We start from the raw sequence: 25,182 nt of genomic DNA on the forward strand, positions 1-25,182 counted from the left end.
TTTTCATTGCGAGCCATACAGCTCCATTGCCCAGGTTATCCAGACAGAGGAGTGACAGCTTCCTGGGGCACTTGCATGACTGAATGTCTCTGAAGGGTGGTTCAAGCTCACCGATGCTTGAGAGCAGCTGCTGGGCAGGATGAAGAGGGTTATAAAGAAAAAGGGCAGGCAGAAGGTGGTGGTAACGTTCACCTTTATTAGGTACCAGATGCTCAGGAGCCCTGGCACAGGGTTTTCAGACAGCAGATATATTCCTTGGGGAACCTCCCCACCACCAGCTGCATCTCGTATCACAAATCATCCCTACTCCAACCTCCATGTGGATAAATAGATTTTCTTCACACAATCCATAAAACAATTTTCTCCCACCCACAAACAAAAAAAGAAGTTACAGTATATACACACACACACACGTATAAAAAAAGGTGTAGGATCAGACAGGCAGCAAAACTGATGAACAGCATAGAAAAAACAGGGCAAAAGACCCCTGGTCCTGGAGGGTAGAGAAGAACCAGCAGTGCTGGTTCCCTCTGTGAATCATGCCCCACAGCCTCCCAGCCCCACCAGTACTCCTTGCAGCCCAGATCACAGTCCACTCTTAGTGCAAGTGAAGCCTCAGCATCATGGTTTTCCTGAAGCTTTACTTCCCCCCACTTTACTAAAGCACAAAACTTCCCCCGTGTTGCACCCAGACCCAGGGAAATAACTTGGAGGTTGCCCCAGGTAAGGAGTTTCTCTGGTTTAGGAAAAAACAACCACCAGGAAGACACTCTGAGAGACACTTAGAAGGATGCGATCCACCCCCCAAAATAGATCACCAGTAAGCTAGGAAACTCAGGAATGGGCAATCAAGACCCACCCAAACTGATCAAAGACACCCAAGAGCAACCTTCTTTCCCTTTAAAGGGATGAGCTTCCATCCAGCTGCAGACACTGGGAAGCAAGGGATGCCCCAGCCTGTCAGTAGGGTGAGGAGCACAGGCTCCTGGCCATTGCAGCAGGGTGTCCACCAGATATTATTCCCAAAATAAAGTGGGGGATGGAGGGAAGCATCTTTTGTTTGCAGCTATAGCCCAGGGTCACTGGGAAAGGGCTTTGCTGGGAAACAAGTTTCTCCTGGATGCAGCTTCCACCTTGTTGAAGCCAAGCAGCTCCAGGACCACCATCACTTGTGTTCAATGCTGCAGCACACAAAATCCCCAGCCCAGATGCCAAAAGACCCTGTGCAAGTGAGACAAGTCCCCGTCTCTTTCCCCTCAACTTGGAAGGAGTTCAAGCTCTCACACCTGTCTGCAAAATGTGGATGCACACAGAAGCTTCTTGCCCCAGTCTGATTCTGCAGGGGTCAGGCTGCACAGGCCTGACTGGGACAGCATTGGACTGGGCTGCTGCCCATATCCAAGTGCTTCTAGATGCTGACACAGAGCACAGACCAGCTACTGCAGGGAGAAACAGGGATGCCCACCTGCCAAAGACTGGTTTCCACATTTGCACACACAAGAGTGTGTTCACTTCTTTGGAGAGATGCAACAGGAAAGGCAGGGAAGAAGGCGGCAAACCGTTTCCTCCCTGTCACCAGTCTGCCTCCCCCTCTTGGAAAGTCACAGGTGATTCATCACCTATAAGTCAAAGTGCTCTGAATAGTCATGGTAACAGAGCTGGGAGACTCATCCCTGGAACCACTGCCTCCGAGTCCCTGCTGGAGCTCCAGAGCTGCTGAGCAGCTGGAGAAGGGAAGGAGAAACATCTGAACACAAGTTCTGGGGCTGGGAGCTGAGTAAAATTAAAACTCTGTTCCTAAAAACTGCTTCTGCATGAACAAAAAGGCACCAGAGCAGCACCCACCCCTCACACCGAGTGCAGGGCGCTGAACATCCACCTCTGCTGCCACCCAGCACTAGACGACCCAGGGTGCCCCAGCCTTCTAGAGGGCTCTGCTTGTAGAGTTGCCACAAACCCAGTCCCCTGCCAAAAAAGAGGCAGCTGTCAGAGGAAGGAGATGCATGAAGTGGAGAGGAAGGGAAATCTGCTGCATCGTTCCCTATGTTTTTGTAAAGCCACAAACACGCCTATAAAAAAACCTGTATAAAAACCGTAGGTAAATTTGCTGGGCAGTACTGGCCCCAAGCAACACTCCCAGAGCACCTCTGTAAACTGGGTCTAGGGGGCTTCAGTTTCCTCACATACAGCTCAAGGAAAGCTGCTGCCTTCCCCCCATCTCTTGGGAACTGCCCCAGACCTCAGCAACCGCAGGGGGCAAGGCCTGAGCAGACTCTCTGCCTTTCCCAAAGGTTACCACAGAGGTGTTTGGGAAGGGAACGAGATGCCCCTGAGAACAGACACGGGATGTGCCACTTCTCTATGCTTTGGGTGTGCGGGCTTGTCCCCCCAGCAGGGATGGGGGCTCCAGGCTGGGGCAGCACTTCCCAATAGCCCCAGGCACAGTTGCAAAAAACCTCAACTGAACAAGATTCCTGCACCAGTGCCTGAGAACAAGCAAGGGGGCTAATAAAGCTAAACCTGGGGCAATTAAAAAAGCAGAACAAAACCAAAACCCTCCCTCTCCCACCCCATTACGACCCCACCAGCACAGCCCTAACCTCACACTTTAGTTTTTTACAAGCTCCAGAAGGGCAGTCCAGGCTGATGGTCAACCAGGCTCTGCACAAGGCAGCTCCATGCTGGCATTAGGAGGCAGCGATGGCCGTGCCCCCACTCAGCTTGACGATCATCTGCTGGCAGTCATTGCAGGAGCGCTTGTCCCCCACCTTCTCCAGGGTGCGGGCAGCCTCAGCCAGCAGGACCGCTCGCTGGCCCGGCGAGGAGAGGAAGGAGAGGGGAAGGTGGCGGCAGGCCAGCAGGATGGCTGTGGCTCGCTCCCTTTGGCCTGGCAGGGTGTCCAGTTCACCTACAGGCAATGAGGAGAAAGTGAAGGGTGAAGCTACCACCTGCATGATAAACCCCACCGTGTGGGCCCCTGACTGGCACCACTGAGCACAAGCACCTCTGGCTGGCATCATCGGCTGTGCCTAGAGTGGGGGGCACCCTGCAGCAGACCCCCAGGCAGCTCCTTTAGGCTAGCAGATGAGAACAGTCTGAGCTGGACTGGCAATCCTGTCTTTTACAGAGATGGTCCCTTTCACTTCACTTCCCAGGGCTCAATCCCAGCACCAGCACACACATCTGCCCATTTTCTTAAACACCCAGGGCATTTTACCATCACTACCATGTCTCTTGGCTCTCCCCTTTAGGATTCCTGGCTTCTGCTTTTGCACTGACCTCCCCAAACTCCAGACTGCCAAGTTTCAGGCACGTGCGGCTGAACAAAGACAAATGTTTTCAAGTCTGTTCACTGACACCACCAGCTCAGGTCTGGCAGCTCACATTAGCCAGCTCACAGAGATCAAGGCAGAAGAATTACCGTGAGCCATAGGGTGATGGGAGATCATTATCCTGATCCTCAGACACAGAGGAGAGGCTGCAGGTTGCTGCTATGCCCCCCTTACCTTGCCCAAGCACTGCCCCCTCCCAGTGGGGCCCCTGTGGCTGACCTTGCTTGCTGCTCTGGGGCGTGCGTCGCCTCAAGCTGTGCTCCAGCAGCTGGTGGGTGCGGGTAGGGCTGGCACCTGCCATCAGGCGCACGGTGGCCTCATGGAGGAAGACCTGGAAGTGGAAGGAAAGGTGGGATGGAGGGTGAGAGGTGAGCTGGGACAGGGGCGATGCTGGTGCTGAGCGTGTGTCATCCCTCTCCCACCGCATTTCCAGAGCGGAGCACTGATGCCTTGCCAACAGCAGAGACCCATTTCCACACTCCTCCCTCATCTTCCCACCTGTCTCTGGGGAATTTGCAGGTCAGGGCAACCGTGAGGGAGTAAAAAAGCTTTTGACACATAACAGCAAGTGGCCTGGAAAGGGAGAGGCACAAGAGCAGGAACAGGGTGGAAAAATGGGACTGCAAACCCTGGCACTGTGGCCTAGGTGGGCATCTCACCCAGGCTGCTAGTGCAGCACTCCAATAACGGTATCAAACGTTGAAATCCAGAATCTGGACAACACCAGCACAACTCTGTTGTCCTATTATACGACATTTCCTCTACAGAGGCTTAAAACTAGACAGAGAAGAACGTAAGCGGGGGAAAAACCCCAGGGAAGTGCCAGGGTACAGCTAAGGGGGTACGGCTAAGCTCTACAGGTGCAGAAGGCATCTCATCCCCCCTGGCTACCTGCAGAGCCAACATGGCCAAGTGTGCCTCCCACTCGCACTAGAGGGACTGACCTGGCCTGAAGCCCCATTACAGGACAGAATGCTACGGTATTTGCTTGGCAGTACAGACGTGATTGCTTTCTAGGTAGAAACTAAGGCAGACATCTCCCGACATGCACCAGACTCCCATGGGAACCTCCCTCATCACCCACCAAGTATGGAGGCTGCCGGTGGCAGACCGTCCCACCCCAAGCATCCAAACCAACCAAGCCCACATACACCCTACACTGTGAGGGGCCACGGCTTCCCCTGGGAAGGAGTACAGCTAAGCACGCAGGGGAGGCAAGCATCACCTTGCGATAGGCAGGTCGAAAGCCGTGAGCCAGCTTGCGCAGGCTGCCGAGGTCGCGCTGGAAGCCCGTCAGCTCGGGGGCCGAGGCGTGGTAGGTCTCACCCAGGGCCTGGCTGGCATTCGCCTGCTTCTGCCACAGGCTGGTGCGGAGAGAGAGCAGCAAGTCACAGGCCAGCAGCTGGATCATCTGCAAGAGCCGGGCGCCCGGGCACACATGCTTATTAACACATCCCATCAGGGGAGTAACAGGCCTTGTGCTACACAGCTGCAGACACAGCACCTCCTGCCCTCCCAGGGGCCCTCCCAGACACATCATCCCCACCACGATGCACCCTGGGGAGCAGTGCTCTGCCTTCTGCCCAAGCGGCATCTCTGGAGCCCGACACTGAGAGGTCCAGCCTAAGGAGCAAGCACCAAGCTGTGCCCAAGGAGGTCCAACACCTCCGCAAGGCTGACCTCGACCCAAGGGGATATTGCACCAGCAATGCCCCGGCCTTCTGCAAAGGCTTTCCTGCCCAAACAGTGATACTAACTAGGGTAAAGCGTAAAGACAGCCTTGCTACCTGCAGAAGAATAAATAGGCAGTCTTGACACAGCTCGAATCCCTTTTCCCCATCTGCTGCTGCCCCCTAGCATTGCCTGCTGTCCTAGTTGCTCTTAGGGGACCCTACCCACACTGCAGAAGCAGAGTGCCTCTGTACTGCACTGCAGAAACATTGCACAGTTACTGCCACAACATGCAATGCAACTACAATGCACTACAGCTGCCACCCAGGAGAGATGGAAGGAACCAGAACTGTGTCCCACATGGCATGAAGGGAAGATCCACTTTTAGGTAATCCTGGAAAGAAGAGAAATAAGCCCCACACAAATAGCACAGTGCCACTTTTCCGGTAAAGGGTTCAAACACTCACGAGTGCTGCCTGGGACAGCAGACTCAACATAATGAGGTCCTGCTTTACAGGTGTCAGAAACTTCATTTACAGAATGGAGATGGATGATATCAATGGGCCAAACTTGATATGGTCAAAGCACCAGAAAGGGGTGACAGCTACTGGCAGAAGATGAGCAAGAGCTCAGCTATCTGAGACCATGACCAGGAAACAATGTTTTACCCGCAGCTCTGCTCCTCTGTACAGCAGAGGCAGAAAGAGGTAAATGCCCTTTGCAAGGAAAGGTAAGAAGTTTTCTCTCTATTCCCAGGAGACACAGGATGAATGGTGAATATTGATACAACAGAGAAATTATATACCCGCAGCAAGATCAACCTTAAAACCAAGGCAAACCATGTGCTAACTCAGGCTTGCAACTCTTACATTATTGAGGACTGCACTGGAGATGCTGCTGCTCATGTTGAGGCTGTTCCATAAGTGACTGCTGGCCCTCTCGCAGTGACCCAGGGAGCTCTGCTGTCCATCTGCTTTCCCAGACAGCGAGGCCTGCATGGCTTTACACACGTAGAAGGTGGCTTTCACCAGGGCATTCCTGGAAAAGAAAGAGAGTGCTGATTTCAAGCAGTACCACGTCAGGCTGCCACAGGGCAGCTCAAGAAGCTGAGCTCAAGCAGTAACCAGCATCAGCTTTCACCCTTCCATCTTCAAGAGCAGAGATATCATTTCTTAGACAGGAAAGAAAGATAGGAATTGTTTCTCTTACAGAAACACAAACACAGAGAGATGGAAGCAAACTGCAAAGGTGCTTTAGTGCAAAAGAACCAAGAAAGTGACACCAGCCTTTCCATCAGTGCGTTAGCTCTGTTTGATTTTGGAAGGTGGCAGGCTGTGCAGTTAGAACAAAGCCAAAAGACATCCCTAAAGAAGTGATTCTGACACTTCCAGTCCGCAGCTCTGATATCACCCTGCATGCCTTGACCTACATGTGAACTTCTGAGCACATCTGCATGAGAGGCGTGCAGCTCCAGAGCACAGGTAGGGGCAGCCCCACAGGACAGCATTAGGGGAAGAGCAACCCCATTTAGAAGGGAAAGGAGCCTGGAAGTCGCTAGAGGCTTACGCACTCGGACATCTCCAGGGACTTCGGCATGCGCTCCACTTCGGCAAAGTGCGACCTCACGGCTGCATCGTCCCCTCTGAGCCAACCAATTGCCATCGCCACCGCTGCTGACCACCATCTGCACACCACGTCAGGGCCTGCGGAACACAATCTGGAGCTGCAGCCTCGGAGGGGACACCCGGCTCCTTACATTGAGATCGATGCTAATGAGCCCAAATGGATCCCACAGGAATGCAGCCATCCAGCTCAATGCTGGAATGTACTGCAAGAACACGAGGGAACTTGACAGCAGGCAAACACCCTACGCTAACTGCAAGCAGTTCTGGCTGCCGAGTTTGTACCTTGTCAGCAAGGACTTAACCTGTCTACTAGTCTAGAAACCTGTCGGCTCCCTTCCCAACAGCAATCTCCACTCACCACCCCAAAATAACAGCTCCACTCATATTTACTGTGCCTTGGCACTAATCACCATCAAGCCATTAAATCAGGTCTCCGATATAACTTCCTCCATTATTTCACACCCCCTGCAAAACCTCCCGAAGTTTACCTAGGCCCAAAGGACATTGGCTCTGCTACTCTGACCTGCTTTTAAATTTCATTAAAATATTTGCACAAAAATAGATTTCCCTTTATACAGAAAAAAAAAACCTAGAAAAATAAATGTCTAGTTTTTCTTGTATTTCTGCTCTACACATTATAGGTACAGCACATTTCATGTGTCTCCAAAGCTCCATCAGCATCCCAGTGAGCTGCCAGGTGCTGCCTGTACCAATACTAAGCAAGACAAATACTACAGGAGCCTGCTACCAGCCAAGCCCAGATGAGCGCACGGCTCAGAGGAGTCTACGTATCTCGTCACACCAAAATGCAAGTGCCTCCTAAAATATGCCCAGAACTTGCCTATGGCCAGGGCTGCAGGACAGCTGCTGTGAAATTGAGGTCAACCTGTATTGTGTCCAATAGGTCATTAAGTGGAAAAATCCCAATGGTAACAGTGCTGTGCTTGTCTATAAGCTACACCCTTCCTCCCACTTTGCACTGCCAGAAGCAAGGCCTCAGGTAAGGGCTCAGGGTGCAGCTTGAACATGCAATCCCATACCACACTGTGGTGTGCTGCTGCTCAGCAATCAAATCTCACTCCAAGGGCTGCCCTTCTCCCTGCATGGAGTTTGAGAGGTGGTGGGGGGAGAGAGGACAGGTATCAGCAATAGTTCCTGCAGCTGGGACAGCTTCGGTTCTGCCAGACTTACCCAAGGCAGACTTGAGCATAGAAGTGCTGGCAAAAGGTGGAGCTCCACTTCCCATTGAGTCCAAGAAAGAGTTGAGCAGTTTCAAGTATTCCATGGCACTGGAGAACTCACTGAAACAAGAAGCAAGGTGGACCTTCACTATGCTGTCACACAAGGGATACCAGGGCCTAAAAGCACTTCTTAGCAGTCACAAGGCATTTTTAAACTGTGCTGACCGCTTAAAGCAGCAGAAAGTTCAAGACCTATAGGAAACACAACACTGCTGGACTGAAGAGACCACCCTGAGAATGGAAGCGCACAGGCCGATGCTCAAGGAGGAGCAGCCTCACACCTCCCCATGCAAGGGGACCGGCACAGAACTAGAGTCAACTCCAGAAACCTCATCTCAGCCTCAGAGATGCTGCACATGTTACAAGTTGATTACAGGCTCCTTTTCAATCACTGCCTCTAAAAGTGGCTGAACTACTCTTCTGCAAGGGGTTATTTGCATATATGCAAATACATATGAACACAAGTGACAACGCATTCACAGTGCTGGTCAGAAAAAGCAGCACACGCAGCAATGATCTAATTTCCTGGGACATGCTACAGAGGAAGATGTTGATGTCCTACCCCTAAAGGGGGGCAAAAAAGCTTGCTGTATTACTAAAGCTAGTCCTTCCCAAGAGGAAACACGACTCCCACAAGCATATTGCAAATCCACCCCACTTATACAAACTCTGCTACTTTATCTCATCATCAACACCAGCATCTGATCACAAGCATCTGTACTGTACAATTAGACTGAACTGCTGCTCGACAACGATGCTAGGCATGAGATTGAAAACAAAAGGAAGTTAAATAAGATAAGCGTGCAGTATTTTCCCTACAGAGGGAAATGATGGGTTATCTTCCCATTTGAGGCTTTTACCCACACTTTCTGGGGACAGGAGCCTTACAGAGCTTCCCATATATTTGCATAGTGTTTGCTTGGCACCAGTATATCTGGGTATCAGCTAGAAGCAGTGTTGAATTACTGGCAAAGGCTGGGGCTCCATGTCCTGTGGAGTCTAGGAAAAAGGTGGTTCTGTACAAAAAGCTGCTTCAATTCCCACCTATCAGCCCCTTTCATTCGATCACAGAGCTTAGAGGCAATGATAATTTCGGCCAACATCATCACTTGCAACTCATCAGTTTGATTTTCCACTGCTGGTAAATGTGGCTCTTCAGCTAGGAGAATGCTCATGCATAAGACAGTGAGGTGGGGGGGGCAGGCGGGGAGGGTCACTCCCTGACACACTAGACCTTCATGCTTTTACAGCCCTGCACATTTGTTCTGCTGGTATGTGCACCCTGAGTTTAGCACTCCTGAACATTAAACTTTGTCACAGCAGAGAAGGCGCCATTCTTCCAGTTCAGGAATCGATCAGGACTGTGTCAGCTGACACCAGAAATCCTTACTACACACAGGTTCACCTCTGACTTTGGATGTTTCAATACAAAGAGGCAGAGTTCACTCTTGTAATAAGCTGTGGTGGCCAGACTTCCATTGTCATTTCAAGTCTTTAATAGGGACTAAGCACTCAGTTTGCCCCAGAGCACTCAGACAGTGGTCATGAGCTCTGCCCAGAACCTGCAACTGTGACCAGCATGTAAACTTACCATGGCTCCTCCTCCTCTTGTTCCACTATCTCTTTCCTAGCCTGAGGCTTCACAAGAGAATCCACCGCTCGCTCCAGCAGGTTCTCACAAAATGCCTGATGAACTTGTGCAATAGGATCCGCTAGAGATGAAATAAAAACCAAACCACTTCACTTGCATACAGCCACAGCCACCCTTCAATACAACTGAAAAGAAGAATTAAAACATGGGAGGAAGAACAGCAAGTAGAGGGAAATACTTGAGGAATTAATGCAGTGATTTCTAAAGACTAAGTTTTCAGGGCCTTTTCACCCCTTTAATCCATTTACAAAGCTGCAGCCTTTGGCCAAATATCCCTCTAGCACTTCTGCCATATGACACTGCTCACCCCAAAGTCACCCCCCAGACATTCACGGCCACATTCAGGTTGCATTCCAGCATATAAAGGCACAAGCATAATGACACAGCGCTGTATCCAAAGGGGGAAAGCCAGGTCCTGCAGGCTGAAGACGCATCTCTCAGCTCCACAGCCCCTCTTGCCTGTCAAGTCCACATACAAGAGCATGCTCTCAAACAAGACACCCTCTTTTGCCCCAGAGGTGGAGAGATAACCAGGGTCAAAGTGCTACGAGGCCAAGCACTCGGGACACAAGCGGCCCTCACCAGGGTTCCTCTGGGTGCAGTACAGGCTCTCCTTTGCAGCCGACTTGACCATCCAGCTCCGCTCCACAAAAAACTTCTGTCCCAACGGGTGGCACAACCAACGCAACGAGTCAGGAATGGCACTCCGCTCCGAGCTGCACAGGCTCTGAGCCTGGCTTAGAAAGTAGCTCTGGGGAAAGGAGAGGCTAAGGTTGAGAACAGCAGCCAGGGAAAGAGACACACCACCAGGGACAAAGGTCATATCACAATTACAGCTTGTATCATAATTGCAGACCATACTGTGATTATTGTGCTGACAGTTGCCCTGAGCTACAGCAATGCCAGCCCACAGGCCTTCCCAGAGCTCTGCTTGGAGGTGTGATGGGAGACCACAACTCACCGCTAGGAAGCCCAGCTTGCCCCCACAGCGGGTCTTCAAGCCAACCGCGGCTGTCAGGTGGATTTCTGCCATTGTGCTGGGTGGGATCTTCTCTTCTGCGCACTCAGCCAGATTCACAGCACACAGGGCCATGTGCAAGCCTGAGTAAGCTGAGCTGGAGGGAAGTTTACCTGCACCAGGAGGGAAAGGAAAAGTGTTAATTCTTAGTGAAGTGCTGACAGCTGCTAAATACTGCCATGACGTGCAGGGCTACTGTCCTGGAGAGACAAGAAGGACCTGCTGACATGAGAAATTTACAACCACATACGCCTACTCTGTAGTCAGGCAACGGAACAACCATAACCGAGTCTTTCCTCCACAGATACCAAGGCTGGTATCTACCGTGAGAAAGCCTTGTACAGCTAAACCAGTTAGGATAAAATCATCAGTAATACCTGTCTTGCTATCTGTCACTAGCTTAAAACTAAACTCCTTTGCAGTCCCCATCTGTACCTACACAGGCAATATTAAGGATGACTTCTTATCCCTGGTGGCATAGCTACAATTCACACAGCATTAGGCAGAAGTTGTTTAGCGTGGATTTCTGATGTGCTTGGAGCCTATTAACATTGCAAATTGGTTTGCCAAGGAAACAGCAAAAACAGCCGTTCAAAGCAACATTCAAGCACTTCCTTAGTACATGTGCACACGGATTTTCAAAGCTTATCAACACCAAATGGCGCTCCGCACAGCTTCGGAAATTTAAGTTCTTCCAGCAATTAACCTCAGCCCCTGCTTCCATATAACGTTCCCAACTGATACAAATGAAACAAGCCCGTAACAGCAGCAAAAAAGTGACTGGACTCTATCAACTGTTGCTTGGGAAAAACTCAGCCATTTGTGCAGACTAGGGAACACCCAACTCGAGACACTGCTGTTCTCTGGCCCTTCTTACAGAGCTCTCTTATTGCTTAAACCTGCTGTACTCTAGGAAGTGGCTCCTGAAATTTGTCAGGCTAATTTCCAACAGCAGCCCTCCTGGAGAAGGGAGGCCGCAGTGCTTTCCCTGTATCCTCTAGGATCAGCTCTGAACCTCCTCATAGGGCAAAATGAGGACAGCAGATCCTTCACCTCTGCTCCTACCTGTTATGTGAAGCTGATGGAGCTTGTGATACGCTAGAGCCGCATCCCGAGCACTGGTCTTGGCCTCGTCCTCGAAGCCTGCAGCGGCCTCCCTTGCCCGCCACTGATGAGAAGTCCTCTTTAGCAGCCACCGCACCAGTGCCAGCTTCTGCAGGCTGTAACGGATGACGTTCCAGGACAGACTGCAGGCCAAGTCCAGGCGGGAAGCCGGCAGTGCTCGGCCAAGTACCGACAGGCAAGTCTGCAGGTTTGACGCAGCTGCGGCAAAATCCCCCTGCAAATAACATGAGAAAGGGTTCAACAACGAAAGCACCATCACAGAGACACTCCTGGGCACTGAGAACATGACACGCTGATGTGCAAGCTACAACAACATCTTTAGCTGAGGGTAAAGATGAAGGCAACTTACACCAGCTTCAAATCTGGCCTTACACATATCTTTCCACACACAGGTCTGATCCTGCACTGTCCAAGAGACACATCAGCACTAGGTGACAGGAGCTTCCTGCCTTCTCAAACAATCTGAAGTTCCCCCACATCAAAAGCCAAATGTTGCCTCAACAATAGGGAGAACTTGTAAAAGGCTGGAGAACAGCAGGCAGACAGAGCAGACAGCAAAAGCCAGATTCTGGACAAAATCCAAGACCTTGCTGTGGAGACAGCTACAAGATGCAGCAGCAAGGGACAAGGACAAAAGTTAGGAGCCTCTTCCAATACTGACATCCAGCCCTGCTATCTTAGGCTGAGGGAAGTCTAGGGTGCTAGGTTATCTTGAAACCACTCAAGACAACCTAGCAACAACTACTCTGGAATCAGACAGGACAATCCACTCAAATACCACACTCTTGCAAATGCCAAGCCACTGTCTCACTAGGCAACATTTATCCAAGCCCCCTCCTAGAGGATGCACTTGATGCAAAACGACAAGTCAGCTTTACCCGTGCCAAATCCAGGTCTGCCTGCTTGCGATGCCTCCAGAAGGTGACCGATGACCGGGAGTGCAGCCGGGTCACTGGCTCTCCATGCACGAGGAGCTTTATGAACACACTCAGTACAATCACCCCGTTCACAAGCCACAGGATCAGCGTGGGCATCATCCATCCGAACCAGCCACCCGCATCTGCAATGGACATCCCAAACAAGGAGAGGTAAGAGTTAATCTGGACACTAAAAGCCCAGCAACAGAAGACCCAGGATGTCTTGCTATGCTTGCCACAGGTGGTATCAACTTTTGCAAAGGCTGCAGTTTAATCAAGAAACATCTGTATCTAGAGCTCTTCATCCAAACTCCAAGCCACAACATTCCCAGCCAAATAAAAGTAGTGATTTTTACACACCAAGATTACAAAAAAAGAAAACCAACAAAAAAATCCACAAACCAAACTGCATCAGTGCTCAGTTCTCCTAGAGTACTTTGTATTCTGATTTTTCTATTAAATACACCCATCCGTACACATTACTTCAGTTTCATTTTCTGATCCTAATTAAGGAAGCATATTTACCAGTCACAGAAATGACAGCATGCCTGCAGAATCCCCTGCCTTCCCCCGAAGCTGCTGTATGCCAAACTATGAATATTATGGAACAAGTGTGTTGAACAAGACAGTTGCAAGACCCCATAAGAACACTGTTTCTGAAGTAATTCTTCACCTATTACTTTCTTATTAAGATACAAAAATCAGTTACCTTAAAAACGAATATAAAGTTAACATGCATCAGGGACTGGTGAGGACAGGAGCAAGCTCCTTACTCTGAACTACTTTTCTAGGGTCTATCCCGAGAGCCCAGGCTGCTGGGCTACAAGTGCGTACTCCCCCTCCCTCACCACATATGTCTGGCTCTGTGCAATAACAACGCTGAATGTGGATGTAAACTGGAACCAGGTCCAAGCACTCTCACTGGCTCTCCTCCCATACCCAGCCCTGCACTACCCCTCCCAACCATCAAACAAAGGTGTACAACTCCCTGAGCATACAAACCCATCCCACTGAACCACACCAAAAGTCCACCTCGCAACCTGCAGCTGTCACTGCAGATGACAGCTTTTAGGTCTTTAGGGAGACCATGTAAGCCCGGCCACTTCCTGTGGTCCAGACTATCCAGGTTCCTTACCTGACTCAATGGTCAGCACGGTCCTGCTGGAGCCATGCCGCACCAGGCTGTCAGACTCTGGGGCTCCTCGGGCGTCCAGCAGGGATGTCAGGGGATTGAAGGAAAGGCAAAGGAATGTGAGAGCACAGAGGAGTATGCGAGAGCGATCCACCATACCAAGGGCCACAGGAGGAGAGTCAGGCTCATCTTTAACCTTCAAAGGAGTCAAAAAAAGGAGAAAAAACCTGCTTATTTTACAGAACAAAAAATACTTATGCCAAGGGAGGAGTAGGGAAAAAGGAGAACCAAAACACATTTTAAAATTTGCTTTTCAGATCAAGATCAAGAACTCCAGTAAAGCCTTCCCTAGCTTAGTAAGATAAGACTGAAGTATTTGAGTGCCTTCACCTTCCTTCTGCTCCCAGTTATTTAAGTTACCATTAACTGGATCCCTGGGTTAGGCTAGGATTAACCTTTACTGCCTTTACTTCTTCTATGATACCCACAAAGCTAACCTTCAGCCAAAGACAGCTAACAGCTTTGTTACTGTGGCTACTTAAGCGTATCATTAACCACAGCCGATGTCATCGTCCATTTCCAAGTTCTCCTGCTTACCACTGGACAGATATATATATACATCCCTGGAAAACCATGGGCTCTTCAGGTCATGAACATGCACTGTAAGTCCACAGAGACTCTACAGGGGCTGAAGGCCAAGTACAGATCTTCTAGCAGCTAAGGTATGGCTCAGATAATACAGCTCAGGAAGTAGTCTCAATCATTTAAGAACAGATAAAACACACCAATGCACCTCTTCGTCCTTACAAGGGATCTCTGTCCCCTACAGATCTGCTTGCCAGATGTCTGCTGGTTCTACTCCTGAGAATCGGGAGAATTTAAACTCTGGCCCTTACATATTCCTGAAGTACATGCCTTGAATTTGACAGCTGAAGTCAGGAATACCTTTGCATCATCAAGGAGTGGACTTCCTGGCTCTGAATCAATGGAATAGGGAGAGAATCCAGCCTGTGATCCTGAGTCTGAGGCTGGAGGAGACATCAGCAGCACATTCTGATTGAAGTCATCCATCTTCAGATCCACATCGTTGTCAACCAGGCTGCTTAGGTCAATGCCCTTCAACAGCTCTGTAAAAATCAGAGTGCATTATGTACATGTTTCTTGATCCCACATCCTGCCAGCATCACTCAGACTGGACACCGAACACCAGTCATCATCAATACAACCTCTGTCAAGGATAAGAAACTGCAAGAGGCATCCTAACATTTATGCTGTGTCCCCTCCCCCTGCTGCAGAGCCTCCACAACTTACTGTTTTTTTGGTTAGCCAGCTTCAGAACCATGTTCTCCTGCCTCAGCTTATGGTTGGCCTGCTGTAGGTATTTAATGTAATCAATGGCTTTTCTCAGGACTCCAGACTTGTGCATCTGCAAGGAATTAAGACGTAGAAGGCGGTTTACATAGACAGCATCAAAGGGTCACTCCTGCCTTGTAGGGATACCACAGCTCTTTGTATCATGTGCTGATGGAGAGAGTGGAGAGAAAAAGTGCACATTCTGTACAAAGAAAGTGCAATAGAAACAGATTAACATCCAAATTACAACAGAGCTCACATCTAGGTTTGTCGAAAGCACCATAGTTTTGAAATGACCATAACCATCATTCACTGTTTAATGATAAATGACCATCCCCACTTGCTTCCAGCAGCAGCAGACAGGTTAACTTGTAAACACAAGCCCAAAGTACTAGGAAGCCATTGCACACTACCAGTGATTTTAAAACATAAGCTTCCAATTCCACCCAGCAATAGGAGGTGACTTCACTAGCGCAAGCATGTGCGCGGAGACCATGCAAAGCATCAACAACACTACTCCCTGCTCTGCCAGCATGAGGTAACGTGAATGGAGCAACCCTGAATACATGGTGTGAGAAGTTTCTAATATCTGAGCAAATAGTTTTTACTACTCAATATCTAAAGGAAATATATTGGAAAACTCTGTAAACCCTCATCTCTACTGGAGTTATATGGAAAAGGAAACTTAAGCAAGCTCTGGTCTGGCAGAGTTATCAAAACATCCACCTGGATACTCTACGTAGAGGGCCTATGTAAGTTAGGCCTAACAAAAGAACCAACACATAATGTAGCTCATTTTCAAGAAACAGCACCACTAGCACAATACAGTAAGCATTTTACAGGTGAATACCTTCCTGAATACCATTATCAAGCTTTCCATCACACAGGTGACTGATAGCAAGGATAAGACACCAGCCTTATCCCAGTACATGTGTGCATACTACTAAGTCACACGTACCCAACAGCTTCACTTAGTAGAGCAACGAGCACCCCAAGACAAAGAATTTATGACACTAGATTTGCCCTTACTCCACATCTTTACCTTGGCATCTGTGCCCATGACAAGGTCCTTCAGCTCAATGATCTTGTCATTTATGGATGACCGGTAACGCTTTTCAATGATGTTGTGAGTTGTTCTCCTCTCTCCTTCTTTAGGTGGTTCTGGTTGCTTGACACCCCCAGGGACTTGCTTGATAGGCACCTTTTCTTGTCCCACCATCACTGGCATTGTGGTCAAAATGGTCCCATTGCTCCCAACGAGGGTCTACAGAGACCATGCGTAACAAGTGTCACAAACAGTTGACCAAATTAGATAAGGTTTACGATGGTAAAAGAAAAAAGGAAGTAAATGAAAGAAAAAAAAAAAATCAGGGAAAGTTTCTAAAGCTCAGAAAAGAAGAGATAGGACAGTTTCATGCCATCCACCTCAGCTCGCATGAGTACTGGCACAGCAACACAGGAAAAGTCTGCTACTCTGCCTCCCATACTGGTCCTTGTGGAGCAAGAACATCGCTTGTTCTCCAAGAGCATCAACACTCTTCTACCATGCTCTGTTCCTCCACTAAACAGAGAAATGAACCAAGGCTCCTTGTTGTTCCTACAATCCTTACACCTCAAGTGTCCAAATCCACCTCTTCAGTGGACAAATAAAGTCATCGAATCAGCAACAGGCAATGCTACTTCCAGACTGGTAAAGGCAGTGTTAGAAAGGACATGACTATGGAAAAAAATCCTTGGCTTGGGCATTGCAGTTGCTCAATTCAATTAAATGGACAAAAAAAGATCCATAACTTATAAAAAGGTCTTAAGATGAGGAACTAAGACAGCGAGTGATACACACTGGTGTGAAAAGCTCAAACATGGACATCTAGATGTAGGATAAACCATCTACACCAAACTAAAGCAGTATGTACTCTGTGATAGAAGATGACAAATCTCACCAAAACAGTTGCACAGAGCGGCTTCTAGCACATTTGTAGAAAAGAAAGTTTAAACTGCTTGATCCAGCAAAATGAGACTGAGGTGGTTACACATGTTCTCTGAAGTACATCAAGGATCAGGGAAGTGGTACTTCTGTCAAGAGGCAGACTAACAAAAGTGAGGATAAACTAGCCATGAGCAACTGCACGAGTAATTCCGACACTGAAAGAGTCTTCTAATTGGGATACTGGAAAACAACCGAGTTTCATTTCAAGCTGGAACTTGACAAATAAGTGAATGTAAATCCTCCACCTTTCCTTGGCTAATTTCTACCAAATTTCAATGTGTTCAAAACGCTTTAGAGATTCTGTATCGGACAGACACAATCACAAAAGCCTCATCTTTGTATGAAAGTCACCTAAAAGCAATCAGGTTAATTGCAGATTTCAGCCTGGCTGTGAACAAGTACATACGAAGCCTACCATGCTATACAAAAGTCAAAACTTAAGTCTAGACGTGCAATTTTATCTCCCCAGTAAATATTTTACCAGAGGTATGTTAGAACGTACAAGACTGTAATAAATGTGTCATTGAGGGCACAAGTTTCTCAGAGTTGATAAGAAGTGGAGGCCATGAAGCACAGCTGCTATCTCCAATGATTACACCGAGTCCTCACTGCAAATGCCCTCTGAAGAGCAGCTTAATCAGTTATCAGATCCAACATACTGCTATTAGACACTACTGAGGGGTAAAGGAACGTTCCACAGGTATTCTGAGTGAGTTAGCTTTCAGTTTCAAGTATCTTCCAGAGGTTAAATACTGGATGGAATTTTTAGGTCATGTTTCTCTCCTTGTAATACCAGAAAAAGGTAAACAGAAACATGCCCTTGGTCTTTGCTTACTGGCCATGGGAGGCTGCCAAGAAAGTACAATCTGTGTGTTTAGCCTTGGCAGAAACAGGGTATTACTTGCTCTGGACGTGTCTAGAGCAGCCCTCAAAACCCCTCCCATTTGCGCCACTGCAGAATACTAATGCCCAGGTCTCCTCACTGAGTTAAGAGGAAAGCAGGTCAGTGAGGAAGGAAGAACATCCATATGGTACCTGCAGAGCTGTGGTCTGAATGGGAGCAGTGAGTGCTGTCAGCGCTGGGTTCTGTACTGCAGCCATAACAGGATTACCATCCGCTTTCAAGGTTGTCAAGACAAGAGAGTCCGTTTTTATGATCTGAGGTTGGACCAGAACCTAGGTTGAAAAGAGTCAGAGGTGAAGGTGAGAGCAGGTATGTATTTCCCTGCTGATCTCAGTAGCCAGAAGTGATGCCAGAGCTGTAACTCATCAGTGGATGTAGCGGGGCGAGTATTTCTTTCACCTGCATCACCTGGATGGTTTTTGTCAGACCCTCATGCAAACTCTGACCATGAGACACTCTGAACACTGCTGGAGGGAGGGGGAGCAGAGGAAGCACCAGGACATTGGTTTTCAAACCAATCACCAGAAGTAAACACATATGAAAAAAACCACAAAAGAGCTGATGGAAAAGCTTCCTTCCCCTCTCCAATTACACCTATAACTAGCTGTCTGTATTAACTGGTTGAGTACTCAGAGCCTAACATGGCTAGGACACATTTACTTAGGCAAATACCTGTAGTAGCTTTCGCCCCTCCAGTATCACTGAAAGGATTCGTACCATGAATATCAAGCGGGCCCACACCAACTGCAAGTTATTTTGCCCTAATAGAGCTTGCTCTTATTTTTTCAAATACCTTGTTGACTCTTACATATGGAGAACACTGCAGATGACACAACTGAGCCAGAGCAACTTTGGCATACGGAGAGAGTCCCCTAGCCACAAACATTTTTATCCAGTACAAAGACACACACGAGTGAAAAAGTCTTCCGTATGTCTTAAAACAAAATCACATGACACTGTAGTAGCTAAAAGATCAAAGAAACTGCAGCAGAAGAATTGGAAGAAGACATTCCGGTATCAGCCAGCCCTTATAAGACACTGCAGATGTGGTGGACTTGCAAAGAAGTAGGCAAAAGTCAAAGAAAGCTTGTTCAAGTAAGGTTTCCAATCTGGTTTGGCAGCACCAAGTTACAGAAATATTTCAGACCAAGTTTAGTCATGCATGTGATTCAGTGAAAATGGTTTCTGAACGTGGCCCACTACTTGGAAGTCACACCATAGCTCGTAACAGGGACTCTCACACATGACTTGAAGCAAGATGCATCTGGAACACAGACTGGTTAAAAATACCTCTCACACATAAAAACGCTTGTGCAAAAGCAAGGATGAGGACCGCCAGCTCTACAAGCTTCACCACCTTTTCCCTGGCAAGCCACGGGACCAGACACGCAAAAGCAATTCCTTCTGCTGCCGGATCCCTGCCTCACTCTGTATTTTCACTTACTGGAACTTGCTGGACCTGTGGTGCAGCGACCGTCTGGACTGTGGCTGGCGTTAACGTCTGGATGGTGCCGTTGGCAGCTTGTGTTAGCACTCGCTGGGCCTGCACAGTCTGCACTTGCTGCTGGATGGTAACTGGCTGGACCTGGGAGGATGTCACCAGGCTCTGGACTTGAGGCTGAAGAACTGGAAGGCAGAACAGAGATGTCAGAAATAGACCAGAGACACAGGTCTCTGTTACGGAGCCTGCGAACACTCCCAGCTTCACTCCTCTTCTTCCCAGAGCTTCTCAGTAGGCAGCATTCATCTAACACATCCCACACGTTGGGAAGCTTCCAGCTCCTTTGGTGCCTCCTGCAAGAGGAGGCTGCACCTAGAACAGAAGCTTCCCAGGAGTCACAGAGGATCAGCTAAGAGAAAACATAGTCAAAAACCTCTGCTCTGCTAGCACAGGACTCATGACTTCAGTGACATTATGCAGTACATCCAACCAGCACTTGCCCGTTCCCACTCATCTTGGTGGTCCCTAGGATTCTACTCATCATGTAAAGAATCAATACCTAATGAAAAGGATCAAGACAACCGGCATTCACAAAGGAAGCTCAGGTCATCATTAAAGGTCCTTACAAGTGCCTCTGCTCAATGCAAGTACTACACTTGAGAATTCAGTAGTTTAAACATGCCTTCATTCTGGACTGCCGCATGGGACAGGCTGGAGCTTCAGGAGTGGATCTGCCTGCAGCACCCATCAATGGGAGGGCAGCGTTGCCAACAACCATATTTTAGCCATATTTTTCTCAAGCCTCCCAAGAATCATAAGAGAGAAGGCCACAACAGAGGAGAGCACCAAGAAGACAACTACTGCAAGAGACTACACAAAAGATCTCATTTATGACAGCTGCTCATGCTCCCCCAACTCCAAAGCCAAGCAGGCAGGAAAAGGGACACCCCCCGGGCAGCATCACACGGATCGTCATGCTTGTCATGGAGGTTGAAGACTGACATTGTTTACTGTGAGCACCCCAACCACTACCTTGGAAACTGGTGGCTGCGTTTTGGTAGATCACGGGCTGCTGGATAATCCTGGTCTGGGGAGCAGAGCTGAAGGTCGGTGCAATCATCACAGCCTGCTGCTGGAGCTGGGGCTGGGGCTGGAGCGGGGGCCGGGGCTGCAGGAGTGGGGCTGAGCGCGAAGGGGCCGGAGGTGTCGCCTGTGCCGCTTTGGCAGGCAGGCTCTGGAGCTGGGGGGACGCAGGGGACGGCGGGAAGGGCTGGAGCTGCACTTGGCTGTAGGGCCGCTGCAGCTGCGGCTCCAGGGTCCCGCCGTTGCTGCTGCTGCCGCCCTGGAAGGTGCCACACAAGTGATCCGAGAACAGATCTGGGAAGTCCCCTGCCTGGTTACTGACGAACTGCAGCATCTCTGTAAAACAGAAGGAAACGCGTTCAGTGCTGGTTTACTGCCCGCACGCTTTGACACCCACCACTACATCAGGACTTGGATGATGGCGTGCTTGAACAGAAGGGAGCTCTGGGTCTTTCAAAACCTCCAGAGAACATACCACACCAACTGAACACCTCCAGACAGAAACCGAGGGGTGGCCAGCATCCACCTGCCTCTCACTGTTCAGAGCAAAGGGCAGGACCCTCCTCCACCACCTTCCCAGACTACAAGATCCAAGCACAGACTAGAACTTCTCCATCTCCAACATATCGAAAATGCTACTCTCGTTCCACCACTGCTCCAGTCTAACCCTTGCAGAAGGAAGAAACCAAGCACCTTTGTAAATCCAGCACTAACCTTTCTCCCACTCAGCTTCTGGGGTGCTTTCCAGCCCCCCTAACCTTCCTGCCCCAATGAGTATCTGGAAAATGAAGAAATGGAACAAGAATTCACCTTAACTTTGTTTTTACTTTCAAGCATACCAGAAACTGGAGAAAACACACTAAAGGAAACACCACCTTATAGAAGTGTTGAAAGAAGGAGAAATCCACACAAGTGTTTAAACAACCAGAATAACCTTCGGTGTTGTTTTTTTGCCTATTTACCCCTGCCCGCAATCACTGCACAGCAGTTTATCTCCATCCCACCTTCTCCAGGACTTATTCAGCCCACATTGAGAGGGTGCTACCACAACACTACAGCTCTCCCCCCACAGGAAAAGAAATGCACAACCAAGAGATCATTGTTCATAAGTGAAGCTTCTTTTTCTCTCCATCTAATCCAATGTAATCCAATTACGCACCTAATCTACCTGAATGCTTCCCCCGTTCTGTGTGGGAGGTAGCACGAGGAGTCAGACATCCATCCCCACCCCAGGATCTGCCCAGGCTGCACTGGCTCCACCACTGTTCTCTGAAAGCCATGTTTGTTTTTCTTCTGGAAGTAGGAAAAAAAGGGAGGGAACCCACAAACGTAACAGAGAGTTTATAACTAAATCATGAATTTGGGTTTAGAAGCTAGAAAATAGCTTTGTGGTTTATAGGAAAAAATACAGCAGAGGGTTCCTTAGACCAGGAGCTCTCTCATCCACAAACCTGAAAGATGCCACTGCTGTGGTTTATGAAGGGGGTTTGGAGAAGCAAACTCTCCACTGTTTCCGTGGACATCGTCCCAGCAATAAGAGAGCTATTCATCTGCTGCTCCAAAATGCCACCCACATGCTATACAGTCAATTTGCCTGATGCTCCTGAAGCAAAGCAAAGGGATTGTCCTCCAAGCTTCCTGCTATCTCAATGAATGTTTCACCATGTTGCTTTACCTCCATGATACTACTCCCAACAGCAATCTTTCCACACCCTCAGAGATGACCACTGCTCTAAGAACTCAGGTCTGTTGCATGGAGAAGCTTGGGAGGGGATGTGTCCTCCTGACCTATTTATAACCCAACGCTAAGCAGGGACGCAGCTCCCCAGCATGGAGCAGCAGCCACCCTCAGGGACCAGCTGGACCAAAACTTTGTCTCCACTTTTAACTAGAGAAATGAGAGATTTTAGTTTTTTTTTTTAATGCAGCACCTCAGTAAACTTCCAAAAACCCTACTGGGGCAAGGAGAGCTGTTTAATGCTTCTGCGTAACACCTAGGTGGATACTAAGCAGCTTTTCACCCCCCAACCGACTGTAGCTAAGACCATCCCAAACAACCCTCAACACAATAAACTTGATATTCCCAACTATGTACTTCTCCAGACCTTCATTTGATGGCACTGCTATTTCACTACCAGACAGCACTACCCCAAGTGGGGACAGGACACAATTTTCTCTGGAAAAGTAAATTCCAGTGTAAGAGCCAAATTTCAAGTACTGTGTTTTAAAGAACATCGTGTTCAATACAGACTGAATATCTTACTAAAAGAAACTACTCTTGCTGTCATGAGTTAAATCACATCTTTATCAGACTTCACTTTGACTAAGTGCAACATGTCTAATGATTAATCTTAAAGAATTAGACTGCCAGAGGATCCAACCCACCTCTTTTAAAGTGCCCAAGAGCTTTCCTAGTAGCAGCACAAGAAAAATCAAAAGTGAGAGAAACAGCAACACCCAAAATCCAAATCTCTGCCTTTCTTTAAAACACCTTTGCCTACACAGAGAACAGGGAGAGTGTCTCTTCTGGAGAACAACTATCGGTGGTAAACCCATCATTGCCATATCATCCACACCCTCTGTGTTGAAGAGGTCTTGGCCCCTAACACAGCGAGATGTCACTGCAGGAAACTACCCCAGCCCAGACCAAGGCTAAAAGGTGTCCATAAGGTATTGTGAAACCAAACCCACCGAGCACTTTCACTGCCCAGTGGCCAGAATATCTGGCAGAGAGGCAAGTGCTGGGCTTTAGCTGCCTCTCCTAGGCAGTGGCTCAGCTCTCCTGCACATGGGTTGCTCTTCCTCATGCTCCTGGAGACGTGGTGCTTTGAGAATGGAAAGCGGTGGAGATCCCAACCTAGACAAACAACTCATCCACCCTGAACCGAGACATGCTTCATACCAACCACCAGCTCAGGCCTCGCTCTCCAGCACTGCCCTGCCAGTGGCTGGTGGGGGAGCTTGTGCCGGGGCAGGAGGCAGAGCCAGCTCAGCACCAGGAACCCCCAATCAGCCTCATGCCCCATCCTGGAGCAGCATCCTGGTGAACACCGACACCCCAGAGCAGTTGGTGCATCCACCCAGTCAGTGTCACTCCTCCTCCACTGCCAAGCATGAAAATCAGGCAGCAAGGGTCCCTCAGCCTGGAGGGAAGAGGAACACCAAGACCTGCCAACAAGACAACCTGAAACCAAATCAAAGCCCTCGCAAAGTTTCAAACCTTGAGATGGATCCATGACAAATGGAGCGTAAAAAAAAAAGCCCCCAAAAAGCAGGATTGCCATATACCGCCCCCCAGGAACATCCACCCTGGGAGCCGAGGAGGAGGGAGGGCGAAGCTCCTTTTCCTCAGTTACTCATCGCTCTGAATCACACCTCCCCGGGCACACCGTGGCTCCACGTTCATCAGAACTCTGTTTCCATATGGATCCCGAGAAGTCATTACTTGGTGCTTTAACCACAGCAAACACCACCTCTCGTTAGCACCAACTGTAAGAGTGATATAACTAAGCGCCTTATGTTCTCACAAGGGACTCTGCTTTTACATGTGATACATTAAAAGCAGGAGGGTACACATTTTGCCCCCCTCCACAGTGCAGATCAATCACAACTAGAAATTCAAAAGCACTGCTGCAGTTTTACCTCCCAGCTGCTAAATAAGAATGCTTTGGCCATCGGCTCCCCTAAACTGAGCTCTCTTTGGGATTACAGCCGAGCAGGGCAGCGGAATGGAGCCAGGTCCCCGTCTCCAGCAGACAGCTCATCGAGAAATTACATTTGTAATGGGTTTTCTTTTCAGGAGCTGTTTGGGAAACTCCTGGCGAGGCGCGGCACGGGAGCGTTTCACTTTCCTGCGCTTCAGTGGGAACCACAGCGAGCCTGAGCTCTGCCATCGATGGGTGAAGTTTTGGGATAAAAATAAGGAAATGGGGGGGGGGAAGGTGAAATTTAATCAGTTACACCTGTTTCGATGAAGGGGATAAGGGTCGGCCTCCCACAGGCACGAGTGGCAGCACAGCGGCCATCGTGCAGCACCGAGGACATACGGGGGGCCCTGGGCAGCACTGTTTGCCCCGCGGGAGGGACCCCCACACACGCATTACAGCCTCGACCCCCAGGCCCCTGGGAGCGGCTGTGAGGCGATCCCGGGTGGGAACCGTCACCGGCCGCCCGTGCCACGCGGGGAGACACGCGTGCCATTCGCCAGGCTAGCGTTGCCCGGCGGGACACCCCACGCGTGCTGGGACCGCGACCCGAGCAGCGGGACCACAGTGGGGCGACCACCCCGCTCCCCACCGGGGCGGAAGGGGGACACGACACGGAGGGAGATCCACGCACTTATCCAACCTCCCCGCGCGGAACCAGCACCCCGGGCCCGGGGAGAAATACGGCAGCAACGCCCCCACCACGCCGCTCGCTCCCTCCCCTTCCTTCCTTCCCTTCCCGCGGCGCTCACCGTCGATGTCGCCCAGGGTGAGCTCGTCGCCCAGCTCGGTCAGGCTGTCCATGCTCTCCACGCCCAGCTCGCCGCCCTCCATGGCGCTGGGCCCCGCCGCGGCCCGGCGCTCCGGCGCATGAACCCCGCCGCAGGCGCTCAAGCGGAGGCTGCCGGTGAGCGCCGCCAACCCCGCGCCATCTTCGGCCGCCCCGACAGCCCAGAGGCTCCGCCCCCCCGCCACGCCCCCCGCGGTTTGTTGTCAAT

At 49.7% G+C, this 25,182-nt stretch overlaps 1 protein-coding gene across 2 annotated transcripts; it reads right to left on the reverse strand.

Annotated features, from left to right (window-relative positions):
* Positions 1-176: 176 nt before the first annotated feature.
* On the reverse strand, positions 177-25,154 carry SREBF2 (sterol regulatory element binding transcription factor 2). 2 transcript variants are annotated; one of them, XM_057430988.1, is made up of 19 exons: positions 24,937-25,154; positions 20,430-20,816; positions 19,401-19,582; positions 18,088-18,228; positions 16,108-16,329; positions 15,024-15,138; positions 14,658-14,839; positions 13,716-13,908; positions 12,542-12,723; positions 11,604-11,877; positions 10,482-10,651; positions 10,103-10,271; positions 9,461-9,581; positions 7,820-7,929; positions 6,574-6,706; positions 5,873-6,041; positions 4,558-4,743; positions 3,552-3,663; positions 177-2,908 (listed from the first exon to the last, which is right to left on the reverse strand). In XM_057430988.1, the coding sequence occupies exons 1-19, from the start codon at positions 25,016-25,018 to the stop codon at positions 2,688-2,690; spliced, it is 3,351 nt and encodes a 1,116-aa protein (XP_057286971.1). In that variant the 5' UTR covers positions 25,019-25,154; the 3' UTR covers positions 177-2,687. The 2 variants fall into 2 exon arrangements, with proteins under 2 accessions (XP_057286971.1, XP_057286961.1); XM_057430978.1 differs by having other exon boundaries at positions 20,427-20,816.
* Between the last annotated feature and the right edge of the window lie 28 nt (positions 25,155-25,182).

Source organism: Pezoporus wallicus, unplaced genomic scaffold, assembly GCF_028554395.1.
Source record: "Pezoporus wallicus isolate ANWC-B61680 ecotype Strahan unplaced genomic scaffold, APGP_CSIRO_Pwel_v1 scaffold_3294, whole genome shotgun sequence".
Taxonomy (NCBI): domain Eukaryota; kingdom Metazoa; phylum Chordata; class Aves; order Psittaciformes; family Psittacidae; genus Pezoporus; species Pezoporus wallicus.

Coding starts and splice junctions, on each gene's coding strand:
- SREBF2 (XM_057430978.1), bottom strand. CDS start 25,018: ATGGAGGGCGGCGAGCTGGGCGTGGAGAGCATGGACAGCCTGACCGAG. Junction 14,840..15,023: donor GCTGGCTAACCAAAAAAACA/GTAAGTTGTGGA, acceptor TGATTTTTACAG/AGCTGTTGAAGGGCATTGAC. Junction 4,744..5,872: donor CCAGTGCAGTCCTCAATAAT/GTAAGAGTTGCA, acceptor CGGCTCTTGCAG/ATGATCCAGCTGCTGGCCTG.